This window comes from Ips typographus, linkage group LG16 (genome assembly GCF_016097725.1).
Source record: "Ips typographus isolate SLU linkage group LG16, UJ_Ityp_2.0, whole genome shotgun sequence".
In the NCBI taxonomy this organism is placed as follows: domain Eukaryota; kingdom Metazoa; phylum Arthropoda; class Insecta; order Coleoptera; family Curculionidae; genus Ips; species Ips typographus.
Window position 1 is genome coordinate 3250582 of NC_138437.1, and position 26028 is coordinate 3276609.

Genomic DNA, 26028 nt, shown 5'->3' on the forward strand with positions numbered 1-26028 from the left:
CTCGCCAGTGTCGTATAGGTGCCAGTGTGCCAGCGATGACAATTTTCTAAAAATTAGCGATCGGTCTTTGGTAAGTGTTTTTTTTGGTATTTTTACAGCACTAGATGGTTGTTTAGGTTTTTCCAGTGATTGTTCATCACTAGTAGTTTCTACGATTTTGGCAAAAAGCCGACTCGTAAAGTAGTTGCTTTCTGAACACTGGTTTTAAGGTTATCTATCTTGCCACAGTATTTCCAGAGTAGTAGGGTGAGAGTAGGGCGTAGGGTGGTTAATTTAAACTATAATATACGACGTTGCGGCTTTGTTTACTTTATTTCGCGATAGTGAATGTTCGTTAATCAATATTGTTTATAAAAACTGTTTGAATTTGGTGGTTTAGTCAGTAATATAGTCGCGAAAATCGGCTGCACTGAGCAGAATCCGACTATAAATGGGACATTATTTATGCATGAACAGATGCACGTGTTCTACCTGTCCTCTTTCCATGCACTTGATTGAACGATCCCTCGCTCTCTTCTATTTCTGTTTACAATTTTTCATCTGATTTCCCTTCTATTTTCACTCATAGTCCGAGTCTGTTTGGTGTTCTTTAATTGATAACTGTGACAATCCAGAGACCGAAGCTCAGCACAGTATTAACGGTCCCCAAAAGTTTCTCTCTTCTTGAAAAGAGGGAATATGTGAGAATTCTCGTAATATTTCCGGTCATATGTGGGGACAAGGGGGATAAAGCGAAATAAAGGGAGAGGGAGGAAGGTAGCAGGGCAAATCTAATTAATTGCTAAGGCAACGGAGAACGGAAAAGAATTAGTATTTTTGGCTAGGCGTGTCTCGTGTCTGTCACTTGTGTCTTAAAATGAAGGTTGCGCGACTGGCCATTTTTCTGACCAGTGGTCTTGCCAGTGTGGGAGGATTATTGATCCGTTTTGCCATGCTGCCACACGCACTTACATGCATATACGTACTATTTACTAAAATAAAGGCCTACTATGCCTATGGTTTGTCGGTCAATTTTTTCGGCGACATCTCGTTTTAGCGTCCTGCTCATCCGATTGGAACTCTTCATCTGGATTACAATTATCCAACCCCAAAAATATAATGAAGAATTAGTAGGTGTTACGATGACTCAATCTGTTACAGAGTCAATATTATTCTCACGTGAAAGCTTTCAATCAGGTTGTTTTTGAAATCAATCCATATAAAATTTGTTTGTCAATTTGTACTAAACATTTTGAGATTACTTTCCCTGATTTTGTGATGTTTAAGTTTTTAGAACTTTACTAACCTCAAAAGTGAAGACTTTAAATTTAGCTTTTTTCTATTGTTTTCATCATCTTTCTTCCGACTAATACTGAAATGCGAATTAAAATTGTCTTCGTGTTTTCTTATGTCCATTATTTTTATCTGGTTCCTCTAATGTAGTCAGTGTTCAGACCTATACATGATAGCTGTTATGACAATTTATGTATCTGATGAAGAGCATCAACCTAGAATTGCAAATAAACTGTAAACTTTCTTCTAACATTTACAGCGACCTGTTGACTATGTCCCTTGCAAGCCTCTAGTTAAGGTACCTCCACACTAAGAAATAGCAATTTTATGATTTTATCTTGCATTTGCCACCTTTAAACCATGATAAATTCTGATGTATCAAGGAAAATGTCTTTTACCTTATAACCTGCAGAAGACATAAAAATATAATTAATAACTTTCCTGTACGTTGTTTGTTATTTCATTGTTTACTAAATAAAAACTATATCTCTGTAATATTTATTAGTCAAGTACTTGAAAAATTAAGTAGTTTAAAAACTTGACGTTTACTAGTTATTACTTAATAAATAATTGTAAAATTGAAGTTTGAATCTTCTTGCGGTTGTCAAAATGATGCCCAAGAACCATTTTACTAGCTCCAGATAGTCAAACAAAGTCACTAAGCTTCTTGGTGGCTTTGAGTAGTCAAAAATCCTTACTGGAAGTCTTCCAAGACACTCATACAAAATTATGAAACCTCTTACTGCCTTTTTGTTGTCAAAATCGTTGTCTGGAATTATTTTACTGTTCAAATTGTCAAAATGGCAGTTTAGAAGCCTTCCCAGGCAGTTTAGAAACCTTCCCCCCTATCTGTTCCTCTTCTGATGTATCAAGGAAAATGTCTTTTAGAACCTTTTACCTTATAACCTGCAGAAGACATAAAGACATAAAAATATAATTAATAACTTTCCTGTACGTTGTTTGTTATTTCATTGTTTAGTAAATAAAAACTATATCTCTGTAATATTTATTAGTCAAGTACTAAAAAAATTAAGTAGGTAGTTTAAAAACCTGACGTTTACTGGTTATTACTTAATAAATAATTGTAAAATTGAAGTTTGAATCTTCTTGCGGTTGTCAAAATGATGCCCAAGAACCATTTTACTAGCTCCAGATAGTCAAACAAAGTCACTAAGCTTCTTGGTGGCTTTGAGTAGTCAAAAATCCTTACTGGAAGTCTTCCTAGACACTCATACAAAGTTAGGAAACCTCTTACTGCCTTTTTGTTGTCAAAATCGTTGTCTGGAATCATTTTACTGTTCAAATTGTCAAAATGGCAGTTTAGAAGCTTTGGGTAGTCAAATAACATTTAGAAGCTTCGTACTGTCTTTCTATTGTAAAAATGTTCACTTAAAAGCATTTTACTGTTTCATGTTGGTCAAATTGACGCTAGGATGCTTCTTGGTAGCTTTTAGTAATCATGCCTGGAAGCCTTCACAGAAATTTTGGTTTGCTAGATTCAATCTTTTTTACTGCCTTCTGGTTGTTAAAATCATTTACAAGGAGTATTTTACTGTCTCAAGTTTTTCACTGGCTTAGAATTGTCAGAATTGCTGTCTAGGAGCCTTCCTAAGTATTTTTTTCCTAAAGAAAGTTAACCTAACCTAACCATTTTTGGCATAATACGTGTCTCTTTTTGTGTTATTGTTTTCAATTTGTAGGTAGAACAAGTTGTGCAGAGTGCAAGAAAATAACCCGTTTCCAATTATAGCTCTTGATTAATATGCTAGTAGAATTCTAGGAGAGTAGACTACTCAACATAGTAATCAAAACAAAAATCAAATATTGTACACGTGGGGTGGATATGATATAAGTTTACATGTGCAGCATTTGCGTAAATCTCAGCACAGTGGGTAGTTTGTGATTGGTCTAGAAAAAGCAGCAAGCTGAAAGCTGCTTTTTTTTGTACCAATCACAAACTACGAACAGTGCTGTGATTTACACAAATGTTAACTTACCATAAGAGCACAAAAATGTTTGCAATATAAACTCAATATCTTTTCCAGTTTGAAGTGTTTTTTGAAATATTTAGTTAAGTAGTTCTAAATAATCTGGAAGAACTGGTTGCTGAAAATACACTGGCAATAACATGTCATTTCGAAGAAAGAATTTATAAACTTATATTTCAAACTCGCTTTATTATTGCAAATATGTGTAAGATAAGGTGACTCGTACGAGTAACAACATGGGAAACGTGAATAAAATAAACAACATATAAAAACAGTTTAGGGGACCTATAACCAGTCAGTATCGACAAGATTTGAAATCCTTAGGCCATTTAGACCGAAAGAACCTTGAAACTCTAATAAAGATAATGCTTAATATATGCCTAATCATTATTGAGAGCTCACTGATTTAGCGAACTCTAGAGTCTCTTGAAGAAGATAGAGTTAGCATTTGTTGCAATCAGTTCAAACTAAGAAAAGAGGATTAATTCACTTGCGTGAATAAGTGTTGTTTGTATATTTTGGTTTATCACATAGGGTGATTTTTTAAAATTTGCGATTTTTATAGATAAATTATAGGTGGAAAATGCTAGTTACAAATACTGAGTGGTAATAATAATCACTTATTTCGTTAAGTTGTTTTGAAGAAAAGTAATTCCAAAACAGTCTTTATGTTACTTAGTCAACTACAGAGTCCAACCTGTACTACCCTTTTAACTTTACATTTAGGGCAAAACTATTATCCATATGAAGCTAAACAAACTTGTTTTGTCGGGAAATCACATTAGTCCAACTCCTCTAGATTCAAAAAGGTGATGAAACTCCATAAAGCTTAGATAGAAATTCTCAATATTCATTTCTATAAAAGTCACATGTTCTACAACAAACATCGTAAGACAATCTTGTATAGCATTTTCCATGGAATATTTTATAATTGAAAATTCTCACCTTTAAACTGGCTGCAACCAATAAGCCTGTCGAGGTGATATAAAAACAAAAGTCACAATTTTGGGACAAGCGAAAATCTGAAGTTTTCACCCTTCCCAAGCAAATAATGTGGCCTCAAAAGTGACGTGTTCGAGCGATTTAAAAAAAATTCCATAAATATAACCAGCTTGACCTAATGTATTTTAATGTATACACGCGATAGTCTCTTTCAGGCATATCGATTTATTTTACAAAATATCCCCCTGAAATAAATTTACTGTTTTTGAGCGAAGGTCATTATAGAAGCGAGGTATTAAAATAAAACTCTGGATTTGTCGATGTTGTTATATTTTCGGGTCTTTCTTCAATCACTGTCTAGTTTTATGAGGGTCGATGTGCCAATCCAACCAAAATATCTCGGAGCACAAAATTTGAACAAAAACAAGGGATTTTTATTTAAAATTGACGACTGTAGCTCTGCCCTATATTACCTTATGTCAATACAGGTGGTTTTATTAGTTTAGTTTACAAACTGCTCTTATCTCTTTTATTAAATATTATCAAAAAATAAAATCGATTTAATGCGTAGGTACATGATGGTTTCAGTGGCGCACTTTACGTTCCATTCAAACGTGATGTGTCATTTAGCTTTTCGTCAATTTGTTAATTGTATTAAATTACAAGAGCTACGCCATGGTTATAATTGCAGATAACTGTGAAAATCGATAAAATGAGAATTGATAGGAGATAAGCCTAACTGTTTATATAAATTTAAACCAATCAAACGCCAGTTTTTCTTACTAACGATCCCACTATGTTGGCGAAACAATTTATTGCGCGTCACAAACAACTGTTACAAAAACATTTACACGAAGTTATAATTATTAACATCTGGATGTTATTATTTAAACATACATAATCTGCGTTTTACAAAACTTTTTTATCATTAGGCTCCTCATCACGAAATTTTACTTCTAACAACCCTCACCTTAATGACAAAAAGACAACCAGCATAGTTTTTAGAATAGTCATTAGTAAAATTATTTATGAGGTAGTAAAGCAACCCTTGGTCGTTTAAACTTTCAGTGGTTGATTATTGTATTACTTATTGATAATATCTGCCATTACTTTCGGTGGTTCATCATTTATTGTCGAAATTTTAAAATTAATGAAGTCCGCATTAATGTGTACCTTTATTAAGCATTTATGCGCAACCTTTCTCTATTCCTGTAAATATTGTGTTTTCATAGCCATTAATATTATTCATAAAATATGTTTACTTATGTTTTGGATTTGGTCTCAAGCAATACAACTGAGGTCTGAAAATCTAGTTTTAATACGAGAAACTCGGTCAGTCTCAGTAAAAATTTAATTACAACTGTAATATAAGCTTTCACAAGATTTATTATAATATAGTACTTGAGAATTACTTATGTAGAGTGTTAAATTGGTTCAATTTCTTAAATAAGTTTAAAGTTAATACCAACAAACCTAACCTAGATAAAGTAATTTTATGTACAGAAAATCAAAGTAAATTTAGGATGACATCACAAATTTCCTCCAATCTATTTCAATGAAAATCAGCTTTATTTGACGCTTATTGCTTTGGCAAGCTATTTTCAAATGTTAGAAATCTTTGAAATTTTATTGGTATTCCATCATTTTTGTTGTTCTGTCGAATTTATGGTTTTTCTTTAAATTTTGAGCTGTGACTTTAATTTAAATTACTTTAATTATTTGTATACATATGTGAAAAAAACTGTTTTTAGAAAAGCAAGACAGATAAACGTTGCAAATGCAAAACTAGTGTATTTTGTAGGGATGGGTAACTGATAAATTGCAAATACTGTGTTTCGGGCAGTTCAAATTTTGACACAGTTTTTCTCCCTGACTGTACAAAATCTTGTAATGTTTTTCAAGTTATTAGATAGGAAATTTAATGACAATTCCAAAAATGTGTTTAAAACAAACATTTTCTTACTCCAAATGAGTTTTACAGGTCATTTTGTCTCTGACTTCCTTTCAAACTGTGTTTCTCTCAGTTCAAACTTTGACAACGCTTTTCTCACTGACTGTGTCAATTCTTGTAGTGTTTTTTCAGGTTATTAGATAGAAAATTTAATGAGGATTTCAAAAATGTGCTTAAAACAGTCATTTTCTTAGTCCAAGTGGGTTTTACAGGCGATTTTGTCTCTGGCTGTACTTTCAAACTGTGTTTTCTCTCTGTCTGTACCAAATTTTGTAGTGTTTCTCAAGTTATTGTCTATAAAACTTAATGAGGATTTCAAAAATGTGCTTAAAACAGTCATTTTCTCACTCCAAGTGGGTTTTACAGGCCATTTTGCAAACCAAATTTTCTAGTGTTATTGGATAAGAAATTTAATGATAATTCCAAAAATGTGCTTAAAACAGCCATGACAGGAAAATGATATTTTTCAAGCAAATTTCAATGCAACCATTACAAGTTCAATTGGATTTTACTGGTAAAATTGGTAAATTTTCCTGTTACATTACAGTAGCCCTAGATATATTTGGTTTTTGATTTAGATGCTGTCCATTGATATAATCAATTAATATGGAATCAATATAGCTAATCTATTTTCCAGGGTTGCCAGATTTGTTTTAAAGATAAAACCGCTTTCTATACCTTGTTCATCCTTCCATGCATTATATTCACAGTCACAGTCACATTCAAAACTAAACTTCACTTAAGAACCACGAATTTAATTTAGAAAACAATAGTTTTTAAACCAATTCTAGCGATCTGCATTACCTGTGCACATAACTAGACTTTCTGCGTCTGCGCACTCGCTGCCTTCGACACAGATGGCGCTTCACGTTACCATCACGTGATTAAATATTATATTTTATTTTCCAGAGAAAAAACGTATAAGCTGTCGTGAATGGGACTCTTCTAAATTTTGCGTAGCATTAATGACATGTTCATTAGCAACCAACTAATGCTATGCCAACCAAGAGATTACACTTCCTTTTCACGACAGTTATGCGTGTAAGTTCGTTTTTGGAACTTGCTTATATTGTTATCCAGCATAAGCGAGTGACGGTAAGATATTCTGGCAGAAAACTACTACAGCGCCATCTATTCCTAGTTTAGCTTGGACGTGGTCAAAGAAGTTCGCCAATTTGTCACTAATCAATACATTTGGCAAATGTTTAGTAGATAGTCAGAGCAATAGACTTTAAAAGAAATATCTAGATGAGTGTTTGAAAGTAAGAATGAAAAGCGAAACTCATTCATAACTTTAACTTAGTAATAAGCCATAAATTAACTGGAAAAATGGTATTTGGTGCAATGGTTAAACCTAAAGATGGAATTTCCTTAGAGAAGAAGTAAATTATAGTATGTTGATCATTGACTTATCATTGAATTTAAAATTTGACAATACAGACTGATCAGGGTATAAAATTTGATAAAACTATGTCTCCTAGAATTGGTTTAGTGTTAAATTTCTGATAAAAATCAACTAATTCAACAATTCTCCATATTTCTTCTAAACTAGCAATTTTGAAACAGAGCATTCCAAATTTTATTTTCCACCCCTGTTCTGAGGAAGATGAAATGTACTGAAACGGTTGGTTCAAACATATTAAAGACAAATGAGACAATATATTTTTTTAATGAGAAAGGCAGAATTGGAAGAGTTCAATTAGAAAAATACGTACACAGAGTAAATATTGTGTGCAATATCACCAGTTGCTCTATACAAATTTTAAGCTCTGAGCAATTGTAGTCTGTCACTTTGCACTTAGCCCCTTTATTGAAATAGAGACCTGGTTTGTGCCTGCTCAGATTTAAAGCAAATTATCGTAAAAATTGGCAACGTGGCAAAATTTGAAGAAAAATTTCATAGGTTGAAAATGGCCGCCCCTACAAATTCGCCGTTTTCTTTCCTAATTAAGTTCAAAGATTGCACCAGGGCCGAGGGACGAAGTGGGGGGCATCTTTTCACTGCTTGGAATTAGAAGGGGAGGGAGAGGGTAGTTTATGGCCACGGGATTCGGTTTTTCGACCCTCTTATTGATAGTGTGCGTGCTGACCGTCGAGAAGGCAGCTACATATACACACATACGTATCTGCGTCGATTATTAACGAGAAATGTCGTAAGTGACATGAAACGGGTGCTTTGTTTTCACTGTGCCTAATTTTACAGGTTAGTTTTATATTTATTATCATTAACATTTTATTTTTTTATTTTTAATCAACCCACAAAATATACATTTTTTATTTAAATATTTTAGAGACTGTCACTCATAGTGTTGCTAAGTACTTTTTTTATAATGCTTGAATTACATATAGTTTTTTAGGTTATATTTTAAAACTCAATATTTAATATAAATTTCATTATTATTCAATAATCAATATTTTTGATATATTATGTCATATCGTATATCAACAAGTTATTCATTTCAGTTTCAGTAAAACTAATTGTGTATTCACACTGTATAAAAATTAGTGTATAAAGCATTTAGTGGTATGTGTACTTGGAACGTATACTAAAAATCAAATTAAAGCGCTGCACGTCATCACCATTGTCATCAGTATAGTTTTAAGTGTATCTGTCAATATTTTCAAATCGTATTTACTTCTTCTAATAATAAATGTTCTGTAGTTACAATCATTGTTTTACAATTTATTCAAGTTGTAGTGTTTTGTTATTGTTACTCTCTCTTAGAAATAGGCCAGTTTTGAACAATACTGCAAACTATTCATAGAACACTTAGAAATTAGCATCATAGCAACGGAGTGGAAAAAACTAAAAAGTAGTAAAAAGTAGTAAACATTTTATAAAACAAGCTTTATTAAAAATTAATTATTAGTGATACTGTAATTTAAAAAAAACATAAAATTTTTGGTAGTCAATCAGGGTTTTTATGTTTTAAGCTTATTCTCCTCTACCTATGATAAAAGTTTAAAAACTGGACACTGTGGCATGATATTTATTTGTTATGAATAAACCTTACTAGCACGTAGCTTTCAATATGAAAACTGCAAAGTTTTGGTTTGTAGAGACAAATAAGAAATCATTTAAAGTTGATTATTAATGCCAAAACCTCAATGGGGATGAAAGTGATTGGACTCCATTGTGGCACAACCCCATGCAAAGTAGATTTAGTATGATTTACAGTGTGTAGCAGTTGATGATTGTAAATTGATGAGGGTAATTGGTTTGGGCCTTTTTAAACTGAGATAATTTGCATAATTATATTATTTTATATTTAATTTAGACAAGTTTGAAAAACATAACAACTGCATTTAGATGCTACAAGCTGTAGGGTATTTTTTCTTGAAATACAAATTAATGAAAACTTCAAATAAAAATTACAATTATTATTAATCATTTTCAAGCCTATAATATGGACATTTATATCTGTTCTTTTGTTATATACATAGAGATTTCCTAGATCAGCATTCATACAAATGGTGATAACCACTGAAACTAGCATAGTTTTCTTTCTTGACTTTGCAAAAAAATGCGTTACAGAATATTTCTGATTTTCGGTCTTACCCAAGTTGCCTTAAGCTGTAAAGAGAAATGAAAAAATGATCTGCCAACAAAGCGAGAGAAGAATTACGTCCTGTCACTTTTGATGTGTAAAAGAATTTTTTCAACTTTTACATTGAGGTCTTATGGAAAGTTTTGATATATCTCTGAAGGTTGGTTAAATTAAATAAATGATTAGGGGCGAGTGGATAGTTTAGATATCGAGTTTCTTACTCGTAAACAAATTTGTTTAAGGTTCTTTAAGAACTACGCATAAAAGTCTTGCTGAAATGAGTTTAATAAAAAGAAAAAGCAAGTAGCAAAGATCTAATAAAATGTAGGTAATCATTATATTATGTGGAATTCTTCTTGGTTTTCAGTTTTTTTGTTTTAAATGATCAAAACATGGAATTGTTCAGTTTTGAAAAAAGCGTAAAGGAATAACCAACAAAAAATATGAACATTCTTAACTTGTGAACGAGATCTGTGTTATATATGTATTTGATAAAGGACCAATCACATCAAAACGTTACAAAAAAATAATAAAACCAATACCAAAAACCAATAAAAATTTCAAAAAATTTACATACATTAGTCAAGATAAAAAAAAAATAACTTGAAGAAAACTATTATAAAGGAAAACTCTAATTTAAAAGTTTTGCATGTAATTCCTCTTTTCAGTTGCATACAGAGTTTTTGTTTTTTCTGCATATCTTCTGGTGTTGTACTTAATATCTTCTTTTGTGCAACTTAATTTGGTGTTTATCAACTAATATGTCTATGCTATTTCTACTCTTATTACGGTGTTTTTCAAGTGTGTATTTATTGAATTTTATCTCTTTTTATACATTTTAAAATCAAAAAAATGATTACCAGAAAGTTACGTAGGAATTGGATAATTTTAGATTTGGACAACACTGATTTAATTAGACTAATTGGTGTGTTACAAAAATATATTTTTAAATTGTTTATGAAGCACACCACAGTGAATTCCGAGCAAAATATTTGGTTTTATTTTTGTAACAAACATGAAGGAAAATAACGAAAGCGGGTTTAATATGAACTCTCAATTTACGTCGTTTCCCGGTTTAGCCGTCTAGCAATTAAAAAGCACAACCTATTGATTTTCCAAGCGAAGTCGTAAAAATGGTTTTAATGGCAAATACTGGTGTTTAATAAAGGTTTCTATTATTGTTACCCCCGCAAGTGCATTTGCCGTTTCTCTTAGAAACTGCCTGAATAGAGAAAACCTAAAAGCGGGGGATAAACAGGGGCGTGCGGAGCCGGCTCTATTTCAAGCACGTCAGGTAAAAAGTGTTGTTTTTTGAGTTTTGAGTGAAATAGAAACCCGATAACACTTAAAATAAGTTTGGTCATGACGCCGTAATTCATCGGGGTCTTTTTTTACGATTAGTTTGTTTGACAAGGTCTTAGGTTGCTTTTGCAAAAAAGCAAAATGGCTCCTACTTCCGGCCGTACAGTAAGTGCGACATGCAAAAAATGTTTAACATCCATTATTCTCTTTGGCGATTTATTTACTTTGGTCATTCCCTATGTTGTTCTATTGTCCCCCGACACTGGCCATACCAAATTTCCCAATATGAGGGAACTGGGAATGAATCATACCTACTTCCTTGCATAGTCCACTCTCGCAAATATTTAATGATTAGCCATTAGACTCAGATCTTTTCCTTTCACTCTCGACGAACGTGTGTATTTTGATATTGTGTCTGTTACATTGTTCATGTAGTTATAATTTTTTTAGATATTTAATTTATAACACAGTTTCAAGACTAAAAAACATTTTTCAATTCTTTTACAGAACATATCATTTTGTTAAATCTTCTATTTTGCAAAATACATTAAAATATCGACTTTCGAGTAATTTAACTTGAAAGATGCATCTACATGTCTTGAAATTAATTTGATATTTTATGCATTTCAACTAAGAATTTCTTGAATGACTTAGTGGATTTTGCTGTAAAGAGGTTGCATAAAATGTGACCTGATGGCATAAGAAACTAAAATTTGAAAAAAATTGACTTAGTGGCTTTTGCTTGTAACTTATTTCTGCATTAACATGGCTGTGTTGCACATTTTAATATTGAACAAAACGGGGGGTAAAATGTCCTTATGGCACAAAAACAAGTTTGATCACAATTCTATTTTTTCTACGACTGAACCAAATTTGCAATAAAGCCAAAAAACCAAAGTTAAAATGGTGCCCACTTACTGACGTGACTTAACTTTACTGTAAGTTTCATTCATCATTTACTTTCTCATATAACAAAGTAGATCCTTTTATGTATTAGTTGAAGTATAATTGAAATTAAACGACTTTTTCTTTGCTCCAAAAGTCAGCCAAAATGCATTTTTTTCTTCACCAAAATCACACGCTGAATTTTGCCTGTGATTCGTCTATTTTATATCTCACAGTAAGTCTTAGAGTGGGATACCCTATCTATTCAGCCAGTGGCAATTGTCTATTTATCCGTCTGAACTGTTAAGAAATTAATCAGTATCCCTGTAAGAATTAAAAAAATGCATTTTATAGAGCTGTATCATTAACACCTTGAAAAATTTAACAAAAATGTTTAATTACATTTTAAGAAAATCGATATACTGAGTGGTTAAAACTTTTTGCAAAAGCAATCTGTATGAGCTTTGTTAACTTTTTGGTTTAAAATATACAGTGTGATGATTGAGATTGTGGGTACAGCAATAGTTACAGGATTTTTTAAATGGAAAACATGTGCTGTTTACTGCTGGTTTAGTCTTGCATCCCACCTTGTATATGCTAATCAAGAAAATTTAAAAATCGAATTAAAATTCAATTAATAGTAAAGATCACATTTAGCTTATTTCTTACATTGAAGATAATTAATAGAGTGTGTCCAAAATAAGGAATACCACTATGGGGATCTTGAAAACGGTTAGAGATACAGATTTGGTTAAATGGGAGAAATGTTACTTAATAACGGCTTTCATAAAATTACATTTTGGTTTTTGAGATATGAAAAAGGAAATTTTATGATTTTACGTTTTGGTTTTTTTCTGTCGTTATTATTGAACCCAAACTCAAAATAATGACACCCTTTCACAGCAACTTTTAAAGTTCTTTACAGTGGCATTATCAGTTTACCATTTCGACGTTTTGTCTTTGCGGAACCATCATCAACCTCATTTTTTTAAATGCGGTGTTTATTTATTAATATCAGATAAAAGCGCTTTTTATTCCCAATTCAATAATTATTACACTTTATGGTAAAATGCTTTTTACTCTGTTTTTTGACCGTAATATTTCTATTACGGATTTGAAAGTTCTTTTTTATTTTATTTATTAATTAAAAATCGCCTATATTCAAATGATTATTATTAATTTAAACTTAAAAATAACGCAAAAAAAAACAGTTTTTTCCAATACCAAAATAAAAAAAACTTATGTCATGTTAGTGTTATACATTACTGAATTCGGAATGAAAAGGGTATTCAGAATCTAGCAAAATCATTGGGACTGTATTGAAAAAATTTGACGATGATTTTACAAATACAAAACATTGACATTAAACACTGACAATGTCAGTTTAAAGAGTTTTATAACTGGAGTAGAGAAGCGTCATTAGTTTTGATATAGGTCCAATATTAACCTCACAAAAACGTAAAAGGTAAAATAAAAAAATTCCCTTTCTTCAAAATATCTCAAAACCAGACAAAAATGTTTTTAAATGCCATTAATTAAATCTGTATCTCTAACCGTTTTTAAGATTCCCATAGTGGCTGTTCTTATCCTGGGCACATTGAAAGAATTAAATTTAAATAGTCCTTTGACAAACTAAAATTTTGAGTCTTACTTAATTGGTGGTTGTTGAGCTAGTGTTCTGTCAGGTATTTTTGACACTTTTATTATTCAAACAATGGGAAATATCACATTGTTTACTGAATGTTTTGATGAACAAGAACTAACAAAAACTTTTTGTATTTTTCAGGGACCTATACGAATATTGCATGTCGCCTACAAGGGAAAACGATGACATCCGTCACAATACCTTCAAGCACTGGACTACCGCATGGAGGTTACCCATCGACAAGGGAACAAATATCAAGCAGCACAACCAATTTCCATTCTTCTAGAAATTCGAAACGATGTCGCAGTTTACCGTCGGCTTCAGAATCATCAAAAAAGCGCAGAAAACAGTCAACGCCGATCCGAATCTATAATTCCGAACCTGAATCGGGCGAAGTCAACTCTACGTATTTAGAAAATAAACCGTCAGAGTCTTTCGAAAATAACGATTTAAGATGTAACATGTGCCAATTAACGTTTGAATCTGACAGCCAGCTTGATAAACACATAAACTGCGAACATCGATCCGTTAAACTGAAAAAGGAACCAGAAGATGAGTTGGAGAGTACTAATAATATATCCGAAGATGCACCTTTATGTTTGAGTTTACAAAGGCCAGATTTACAGTGGGCAGACGAAATGAGGAACAAAGATTGGATACATAACAATGTGCATGGAATGCCACTTAATTCCGGAAATCCTATGTTCATTTCCATGTCTCAGCAAAACCAATCGGATAACTTACCAATTAAACCTATTCGAATTTTTAACCTAGATGCTTACTGCGGTTTATGCAATAAGGAATTTTGTAATAAGTATTTCCTGAAAACTCACAAAGCCAATAAGCACGGCATTTATAGTGACGTTTCAACTGCTGAACTAATGCCACCTTATTCGAAAGGACAAAGTCCAGAAGTAACTGCTAAAAGTGAACTCAAAACTTCGGTATTGAATCCTTATAGTATAGCTTTTCCTTGTACATTTTCGAATAAACCTACAAAACCATCTCTGACGGTTTATCCGGAAAATGATCTAACAGACGGTCAAAACCGCCTGTCAGCCTCAACCTCCAATGGACCATCTTCATCATCCGAAAGCGACAAAGTAATGCAAGAGGAACCAACTGTAGACATTTGCCAAAATAACATTCCAACCGAACCTACCTCAGCTAAGAACGAGTCTGAAGAAAATCTATCATTTTACGATTCCTTGAAAATGTCGCCAAGTCAATCTAACCGGGAACTCGATTTATCCAATCGTTATAGAAAAATAGGTGTAATGAACCCCAAAGCGTATTGCGAAATGTGTAACAAAGAGTATTGCAACAAATATTTTTTACGCACTCACAAGATGAAGCGACACGGAATTTACATAGCAGATGACAAAGACCAAAAATTTGACGGAACCATGCACCAACCTTGGCCGTTCACTGTACAAACTAGTCCTTTAAATTTAATAGTCACAGAACAACAATCAAATGAGCGTAAAACTACATCTCCAAACGACATCAGTTGTGAGGTTTGCGGAATTAAATTCCAAAATAGTAGTTTAGCGCAATTACACAACAGCACCATGCATAGAAAAATGTCACCAAAAGAGCCTGATAATATAGACAGACTTGGTGAAGAACAAAGAAGTGAAGACGCCAGTAAAGGGACCACTGAAAACATAAGTGAAGACCTGCAGAAATTACAAACTATGATACTGCAGTTAAATGACATCGATGCTATGAAGGTCGCAACCAGTTGCAACTTTTGTAGTAAAGGATTTGAGAATCGTTTCTTTCTGCATGCTCACATGGTAACCGAGCACGGGATGCTTGTTGAAGATACACCGGAATTCGATAAAGGGCTAGATTCTGAAAACAGCAACAATAACACCCTATGTGATTTTTGTGGCAAGGACATTCCCAATGCAGAAGATATGAAGAAACACATTATGGAAATTCACACTACAGTGCCTGAAGTTAAAAAGGAGGAAAGCAATCAAGAACCTTCACAACCAATGTCCAGTAAATTTGTTCCTAGTAGTAGCGTCCCAGAACGTCGTTTGTCAGTAAATGTAACCCCTACCAGTAGCTACTGTGAGATATGTAACAAAGAACTCTGCAATAAGTATTTTATGAAAACACATATGCAGCGAATGCATGGTATCGAGATAGAAAATGGAGCTCAAATAGGCGGAGTCGTTTGTGATATTTGTAATAAGGAACTGTGCAGTAAATACTTTCTTCGGGTGCACAAACACAACACACACGGGATCGTAGAATATGGAGCTAGCATTTTACAACCGAAGAAATCAGAAGGAGAACCACCAACTTTGCAACCTACCACATCTACCCCTGAACCCGACCCTGCCTTAAAACCTGGTGATCTTGCAGATTTAAGTCAAAGATATTTCACTCACTTTACTGAAGTGTGTCCAATTTGCAGTAGAAGGTTCAGAAGCAGCAAGTGGTTAAAAGCACACTTAATTAGCGATCACGGCCAAGCTGGAATCGAGAAATGGTCAGAATTGGAACAATTTCAACAGCTATCCCAAAAACAATGCAAAATTATTAAGTCAGAAAGAAATAGTCCTAGTTTGAAGAACAACTCGATTCAAAACGTTTTATCTACAGTCTTTGGCTCAGAGGAATCTAAGACGTATCAATGTTCTTACTGTCCATTTTCTTCACCATTACTGCCAATATTGTTTATCCACGAAAGAACCCATTCAGTTAACGAAAACAACCCATTCAAATGTCCTATTTGCCCTCAGTCATTTTTGGAGAGAGATTTATTTCAATGCCACCTGTACAGCCACCAGTCAGTATTACCCTTACATCCTCCCCTCAATGGCCACAATGACACGAGTAAAGAACAACCTCGAGATAGTTTCGAAGAAATCCCAGAAAGCAACAATGAAGATAGCGACGCACCGAACAAGGCAGCTCCAAGGTTCACCTTAACTGAACTGCCATCTGAAGTCAGCCAATCTCTTCAGAACGCAGCGAAGAAAGCTCAGCTTCCAGCCACTTATGCCTTGCCTCAATCCAACCCAGATTATCCTCACGAGGACAATTCATCGGAAATGCCCGGGTATGTTATGCAAGCTTTTTTATTGGAAGACTCTGCCTCAGATCGCAGAGTTGTGCCATCAGTTGTTTTCTTACCTATGCTACAAAAACAACCCGCTCCATTAACTGTTACTTTTACCCTTACGCCTGCTTAACCCTATAAATTATCAGGTCTTAGTTTTTTTTTGTGTTTAGGTGCTTTTAAGTTTTGAAAATAACACCGTAGTTTCAGTAAAACTCTTACTTTCAAAGATCTAAGTGATCAAGGGGGTTGTGGTTGTCAAAACATCTAACTGGTTGTATGAGAACTTTTGGTTCCTATAACTATATATTTCCATGACAAAAGATTGTTAAACTTTATGTCCCAACCAAAATAACTACACTACTAAACCAAATAAGGGTAGGTTCACGTTTTAATCAATAAATTTTACCAGGTGGTAGGTCGTTAATAGAAAATACCCATATAAACATAAGTAGGGAAACGATTCTTTTGTTGAAAATATAGGGTGTCAAAATAATTGGAAATAGTGATAAAAGACCAAGAAAACATTTTGCATATTGACAGCATAAAAATTGAATAAAAACAGACTTTCTATAAAATGTATTCATTAGTAAATTTGTTAAGTTACCTACTGCAGTGAGACTAACTGTATGTCAATGATAGCTTTTCATTTTGTAATACTTTACATATCAAGAACTACATGAAGACTTTGAGACTATCTTGACAGTGAAAACTTGTTTCAATTCATATTTAGTTATTTGTAGAAACAAGACGATATTTTGACTCTTTTACATCTGGCTTTTAATCAACTTTCTTTCTGGCTGATTTTGTTATTCTCTGACTTATCAACGGTAAAATGTTTTTAGTTCAAAAATTCTCTAAATGTCGTGACAGTAAAATATCAGAAATTTCACACTTTTATGGAGAGTTAATTTTTTCAGGGTTTGAGGATTAAAATGGTGTTCAGCGAATAGTTTCTGTAATACTTACTTTTCACTTTTTTATGCTTTCAATTATTTGCAAAATTATTTGACCAACTAAAACTCAAAATGACGTTTTTAGGCAGGAATTCTTAATATTATTACAAAAAACATCTAAACAACAAAAATTTAAACATTTAGTAAAAGGTAAAGCTTGTAGAAATAACCTAATTTTTTCAATAACATAGACCCTAAAATTTTTTGGAAGTATTTTAAATTTGAGCCAGGAATGTCGGAAAACTTAATATTAAAACATGATTGAGAAATAAAAATTGAGTCTTTTTTATTTACATTCCTGTTTTTTGGCAAAAAAAGCACACGTGAAATTACTTTTGAAAGACAATTTTAAATATCAAAGCGTTTTCGTACTTATGTTTATGTATATTTTATACAGGGTGTCCCTGAAAGGGGCCGAAAAAATGCTACCACAAATTTTTGAGCTTTAAATATGACGATATAACCCAACTTACCTCAATCTAAAAGTTGATAATTTTGGAGATACAGAGTGTCAAAAGTTCTAGTTTGTTTGTGTTTTTAGTTTGTGGTTTTAGTTTTTTAATAAGAGGGGTTTTGTGGTGTAAAAAATTCAAATCTGCTCTCATTTTCCTTGTAAAAAGTAGAGGGACCTTGTACACATTTAAAACCAAATAACTTTTTTGAGTAACCTTGTATTTCATTGTTAAATAAAGATTTTTATTCTCCTATATCTTTACCTGAAAAGGTATAAGATATAAGGCATTTAAAAAATGTACCTACTGATCATGATGGCCACGTCTAAATTATTATTGAAAAAAATTTAACACAATTTAAAGCGTTGGTGTTTAATTAAAATAACTCACTAAACAGTAAAACTTGTCATAAAGTTAAAAAAAATACATTAAATGTGTTAATTTTATTATCTACTAAGAATGATAATAAGAGATTTATCAACAACAAAAATTTAAACTAATTAAAAAAAAGCTTTCAAAAAATGTTTAAAATGCTACATAGATTAATACGTTTCTTTAATTAAATTTCTGGATATTAAATCCCGATATCTCAAAAACGACTGCCCAAATCAACTCTTACCACGTATACCTTTTTTAAATAAAAGACGTTGGAGAATAAAAATTTTTGAAGTACAGGGTTACTCAAAAAAGTTATTTGGTTTTAAATGCATACAAGGTACCGTAGGTGGTCCCCTCTGCATTTTACAAGGGAAATGAGAGCAGATTTGAATTCTTCACACCACAAGTTTTGAAACAATACACCAATTATTAAAAAATATTTCGGAAAAATTAATACGAATTTGAACTTTTGACACCCTGTATCTCCAATATCATCGACTTTTGGACTGTGGTATGTGTAAAGTTGGGTAGTAATAGCATTTTTTCCGCACCTTTCAGGGACAGGTACATTGATAACCTGTTGATATTCGAAATTATCTCCATCTAAAATAGTTCTGCATATTAAATTCTGATTTAGACTTTTTCAAATAAAAACGATAATTATATAAATTTAAAAAATGTACAAACATACTTCTGGTAAAAATACTGCTCTTACAGGTAAAATCTACCACAACCTCCCTTGTACACAACTAATTAAAATTTTGATTCATAAAAATTGATGAGCAACCCTGATAGTACAATTTAGTAGGTGTTTTTAAAAGTATTATCGGGTTTATTTGCGACTTTTTTTCGATTTGGTTGTTCAAGATGTACAGAGGTGTTATTTTATGCAAATTGATGGCCATTCCACAACACCTGTGATTTATATTATTTTACTTTTATCCAATAGTTATTGTATAATCATAAAATATATTATAAAATAAGCTGATTCCTATATTTGCAAAGTTTTGCCTCGTATATTACGAGGAACAAATAAGCACATATTTTTATGCAAATACAGAAAGACTGAGTGAAATTTTATATATGATCTGTTGATTTTCACTTTAAATATATCGGGAGATGATGTTTTGTACGATAGAAAGCTTTAGGTGATGTTTAAAGAAGTTCCTATTTTATATCTCGATATATAATACTATATTAGTTCACAAGAAATGTACGTATGAATTAAGTTCTAGATGTAGATTGCTCAACAGCCAATTTAGTAGTCGTGAACCAGCATTTCCAATTTGATACCGATGGCGCGATCGTTTCCTACATTATCAGCTACTAAATTTATATCAAAATCACTTAAAAACAGGAATGACGAATATCTCTAACTTTAAATATAACAGCTATCATGGATTTCAAATCAATAGACTGGAACAGCGCCTTAACATAGCAGCTTTTTGCACCACCAAAGCCTTAAAACTTTCTCTTTCAAATCACGGAAACTGAAATATTAATTATTCTAGCATTCATTAACGCTGCAGGTCAAAAACACCAACAGGAAATCGATCTAGAAAAAAAAAACATTCACAAAGCTAGACACAAATTTAATCCAATTTTATGAAACTATATTTTCTCGTTTCTGTGACCTGATTTTTCTTATTATTTACGTTGCCAGTATTCCTAGATTATCCAAACCCTACAAATACAAGATTTTTTTTTGCAAATAGTTTACTATTAATATTATATCAGGTTAGTGAACCTGATTTTAATTTTCTATTGAGGTCCTTCTACAAAATATTTGCTCTGCTTTGCTGCAAAATATTTTATTATTAACTCCCAAAGTGTATTAGCATTTTATGAATGCGCTTTAGGAAAGTTCAAAGGCATACTTCTATGCGTAGTATGACATCAAATTAAAATTTAGTGTACTTGATTCAGTGGTTGCATTTTCGATGATTTAGGTGTTATTATGTTGATAGGTCTTCTATTCTAATTTGAAACATGAATTAGAAATGCAACTGAACTGATTCACCCTGAATAACAACCATTTTTTTCAATGTGTACAGTCTTGTGAGTGACGAAATTTCAAATTCAAATGTGTGTGTGTACTTAGTAAATACGCATAAATGTTACCGCTTTCGTTATTATGTAATAATGTACAAATTCTTGCACGTTAAATTTCCTATATATGATGAGAGAAACAAACCAGTTATAACAATATGATAAATAGTTGGATAGTTTTAATTCCACATTAACTCAGGGTTAGCTGAAACGAGTACAATCAACCATATTGGTCCAATGTGCTATGAGAGTAGCTGATTGGTCCAACGGTTTCCTTCTATCGAGTTCCTGACAAGTAGTATTTAGAACTAGATTAATGGTTATGACAATTTGTTGTTTAACAAATTTTCTCCGTTTTTCGTGTAATTGATGAACTGTTGCATTTTAGGGTCACCATACTTTGCTGTAAGATCATAAATATTTCTAAATTACCATTGCTCTAAAATGCAATAGTTAAATTTTTTTAAACACATTTTTACAAGTCTTCAAAATAGACTTTAATAATATCAAAAGTTCAAATATTTTTATGGCTAAAAATCGTGCTTGATTTTAACAATCATTTTTAACTGGGTGTCTAAAATTAATGGATTATGAGATATTTACATTTCATTACCATTAAACAGTTTTAAAAATTTGTTTTTTTAACCTTACCTTCTAAAAGTCCCGATCTTTACCACCGAGTAATTTAAATTTTAATCTTTTATCAGCCTATTTAAAGTCTGCCATTAAACGTACCCACCCTAATGAAAAAGGCAGGATCGATATTCTAATTATGACCGGATAGGTGGATGTGAACCTTGTGTCAAATTTTTCATGTATTGATCCTAAAAATACAATTTGAAACAAATTAAAGCTGGCAGGCACAAAGGTTTAGAGAAGGGTTGAACTTTTTAATTTAAAACGTTCATGGTTTGAAATTCGCTAAGTTATTTCTTTAATAATTATTGGTGTGTTTGTTCATGACATTAATTTGCTAATTAAAAGAGGGAGAGGAAAATCAAAATTAATTTTAAGGAGATTGCTTAATCATTTTATAAGTTGCGAAGTTGTTTGAAATTGCGTTTATTATTGTAATAAAACGACCCCAAAAGTCAGTAACTTGTGATTTAAAGTATTTAATTACTTTTTATTTAACGTTAGGGATTAGGTAGGGTGGTTTATTCTGTTTAATTGCAAAACTACATGATAAATCGTAAAATTTCTTGAAAATCATTTTATATTAATTAAACTGAAGTTTATAGTCATTAATTGCAGATTATTAATCGCCTTAGCTCAAATTTAACTTAACCTAATTTAGCTCAAAAATTTAGAGCCTCACTTGATGCAGTTACAGTTTTTATTGATTTTTGGATACTCTTGCAGTTTTAATGTTATTATACCTTGGAACTAAAACTGAAGACAACTTGCACTGCAAAATCACTTTAAATATTCCTAAGTAGTTCTGAGTGATCACTAAAATAAACACGTAACTTATGGTTATCAGTAAAAATTTCGCATTTTCTGTGAGTCAAAACTCAGGAGCATTAAAAAATACGGGGATGGCTAAAAAGTTTCTCATGTTAATTTTCTATGTCCAGTCTTCTTCTGAACACCTGGTAGAAGAAATGTGTAATATTTGAAATATAAACAACTGATTTTTTAACTTGTACTACTCAGCAACAGTTACTGTAGCAATTTAAGTACCCAAAACTTTAAAGAATTATTTACAGAATATCTAACCGATCGTATTCGATCTTGCGTAACAATCCCCTAAATATACCACAGTTTACAAACAGGAATATGTTTTTAACAGTTGACATTAACCATTTAAACCGTTTTATAAGAAGATTATAAAATCACAGTAATTTTGGCACACTCTTGAAAATTAACAGGGTCAAATTAATTTAGGACACACTGTCCACAGTCCATAATATATACTGGCAGTAAAATAAATACACAAGTCTTCAGTTAATTCAGTCAGAATTAAATTAAACCAGGAGCAAATCTATAATATAGATTTTTTATTCAAAATTAAACATTAGGGATGAGATAAATTCAGGGTGCAATTCTAAATTGACTTTTCTTTTATAGGACATCGATTCAGCAAGATAATCGATTGAGGTTAACCCATTTAAGGCTGTTGTAATAAATTCATTATTTTCACACTTTCCGCAAAAATGTTTGATTAATTTTATTGCATTACACAATTGTTTCACTCTTAAAACACATTTGGATTGTTAACAGGATAAAAATCTCAAGCCTGGACTGATGTATGTTTATTACAATAACCTTATAATTTACATATTAAGATGAAACCACCTTGCAAATCTCGAATCAACCCTTGGTTTTAAATTTACTTCATAACGATGGGTTATGTATAGCAAGAAATCAAAATTGAAATTAAAAACGCTTTTTAGACTAATTTTAATAGCTTAAAAATTGTTTATCAATATGGTTACGATTTAAACATTAATTTATGCGTGTGTCTGAAAGTAGTCTTGTTTAGGTGGGCTTTAGAAATACATTTCAATGTACATATTATATAATTTCACAAAATTTAAGTCTTAGGAAAACGCGTTCCTTCTAATATCAATATACTGATTCCTATTTAAATTACAAAACAAGAAAAGGTAATTTATTTATCAATAATGTTTCGAGGTAAAAATTTGATCTTACTGTATAGTACAAAACTCAAATACCTTTCGCCAAATCCTAGTTATAAATAGTATAGTACTACTAAGCTGTGTGCCTTTGAAAATTGCTAATTACCTGCATATTCCTACAAATAAGCCTCTAAAAAAAAAGGCTTTAATATATTTACTTTATTCCAACTAGTACAAATTTAGTTTTAGGGGCAAGAATTTTGAGACATCAAACTGAGTTATATTTTAAACAGTTAAGGGTTACACGTCACTTTTAAATGTAACGTAAACTTCACCAGATGCATAAAACTACAAAAAAGGGGATTTATGCACGTCGGACCCATGAAATACAATTTAAAAGAGGGTAAATTTGACCACCACCCTTGGCAGATGTTTACAGAATTTAGGAAACGAAGGGACATCGGCGTAAGGTCAAAGAAACGAAGTAATTTGCATGTAGGCCTTTAAAAATGGGAAAAAATTCGTCCCCTACGCTTGCATCGCAAATACAGGATGACTCAAACTTCGATATACCATATACAGGGTGTAACACGTATATTACACAAACTTCTATATTAGAGCAGTTATTGAGGCGAAAAACAGTCAGTTCAATCCATGGTATCAAATTGCCGTTTATTGGGGTGTGCATTTTATGCTAATTTCTCAGCCCAGTCGAATCAACCCCCAAAATAATGAAAAAGAGCGAATTCTGTAACAAATACCAATTTCGAATCACTTTTCATGCATTTTTCGAGGGGAAGAACGACAAAAATTTGAATAAACGCACGTGGTATTGTCGCAGCGAATTTGTGCGTTACAATACGACCGTATAAATTATGTCACTGAAAGCCATTGTAGTTTTAGTCGTTCAAAAAAGTAGTTATAAGGATCAACGTCCAAATTTACATTATGGAAATCATCTGCTGTTTTTGGCTGATTAATTTTGAAAATTCATAGTATTGGTTTATTGTACACAGGGTGGTCGTATTTATCTAGTCAAATATTCTAGTCTTTCTTTTTGCGTCCAATTTTAGGTTTTTTACAGTTACACACTATATGTATAAGATAACCTGAAATTCCCTATTTTATTCTAGTCATATAACGAGGCTACCCTGAAGCAGTAGAACCTTAAAGTTACCCCTTAAAATGTAGTTAGCAGGACTCGACGTTGTATAGATGATTACGAATTAGCAGGCCTTATTAACATTTCCAACTGTTATAAACCAAATTTTCCATCACATTAGTGAACAAACAGTATTGATGAGTTTAAAAATGGTCACCGTTTTCCTTAGACTACGTACAAATCACTAAAATAGTACATAGCATAACTGAGCTTCCTCTAAACATACGAAATAAATAAAAAATTATCTACCTCATATACATTGCCATAATATAGTTCTAGTTGTTGGACCAAAAATATTCCTATTTATATCTACACATATATATCTATTTGTTATATAAAACTGTCTTTATTTTCCACAATAAGTTATTAAAGTGTTTCAAATAAAACTCATAACATACAAATGCTTCCTGTCTTCATTTAGATTTAATCCAACCAGAACTAAGCACAGTTATTTACTACACAATCAAGTTAAAAGTTTTATGTAACAAATAATGAAATTTAGCCATGAAAATACCCAAGAAAAATTAAATAGGATATATTAATAGAAAGTATAATTTAAAGAACGGAGATACAATATGTATATATTAAATCAACTAATTGCTTATAATTTTTATACAATTATTTTATATTTTCCTCTAAAACGTACGAGCGTGAATGATGCAATCGAAGAGTAACTACAACTATTTAGATTATAAACCCCGAAATTTCGCATGCAATTGAGGGAATTGAAGCCATTTCAACCTTATAAATGTATCAAAGCTTGCCTGGAAGATCAGCTATTTTGAAAGCAAATGGTTACTGTAAACCTCCATTTTAAGGATTTTATAAAATATCATACAAATAAGTGATAATTATTGTAATGTGTTTTGGTTTCATCCGCCATCAATACGTATGAAAACAGATTATATTCGGTAGAAAATATTGCCAAATTGACAAATTTGTTTTAATTAAGGGACATTGTCCTGTCCCTGCGATTGGATGTTTCAAAAAAAAAGGAAGGCGATTTTCCAATTTAGATTAATCATAGGTGTAGGCTAAGAAGTTGAAGGTTCCGTAGATTAAAATTAAGTAAAATGAGCATAAAATCAAAATCACGAGCCTTGTCTGGGACGTTAATCGATTTTAAATGTCGTAGTAGAAAAATATTTTGTTTTTGGAAAATTTTTCGTCAACGACCCAGGCAGGATGCGAGACACAAAACTATTCGTTATACCATTTACTATACGGGTTCTATATAATATATAAAATTTCGTTAAGCTATAATCTATTCTCATGTGTTATTTATATTATATTTCTGCAGTTGGAGTTGGAAACCTCTTTTTAACTGAAAATATATAAACTATGTATGTTAGCATTATACTTTACTATCGCACAGTGTCCAAAAATATTGTTATTCTTAGATAGGCTATCTAAGTTTTATATTTATTGAATTGTGTGTATTTGTAGAGATTAATTCGTAGTGTATTAAAATCTATTCTTATCCTAGTCACATACCCGAATTTGATTTGCGTGTTTTTTTTAGTCATGTCATTCTAGTCAGATAATATTGTACCTAATATATTTATTTTTATTCTTCTCCTTATTTATATATATTTTTATTAAATATATATTATTATATTTAATTACCGTTGTCTTTCATTTACTATCCTTTGCAACCTGGATTATAGTTGACACAATGATTTGGTTTGTTACTGATACTTTTTCCCAAAAAAAATCAGATTGTTAATTTAAATATACACTAATGTTTAAGTCACCAAGGTGTCATTTATGCTAAAACGATGGAATAAGCTAGGTTTTTGTTCCTCTAAGGTCATAAACAATTTGTGTCCCAAACAAT

The 26028-nt window shown here is 31.9% G+C and overlaps 1 protein-coding gene across 1 annotated transcript; it reads left to right on the top strand.

Annotated features, from left to right (window-relative positions):
* LOC145738738 (uncharacterized) lies at positions 1-25813 on the top strand. The gene is made up of 2 exons (XM_081993747.1): positions 1-70; positions 13675-25813. Exon 2 carries the CDS (start codon positions 13716-13718, stop codon positions 16743-16745), a length of 3030 nt encoding a protein of 1009 aa, XP_081849873.1. The 5' UTR covers positions 1-70; positions 13675-13715; the 3' UTR covers positions 16746-25813.
* Positions 25814-26028: the final 215 nt, after the last annotated feature.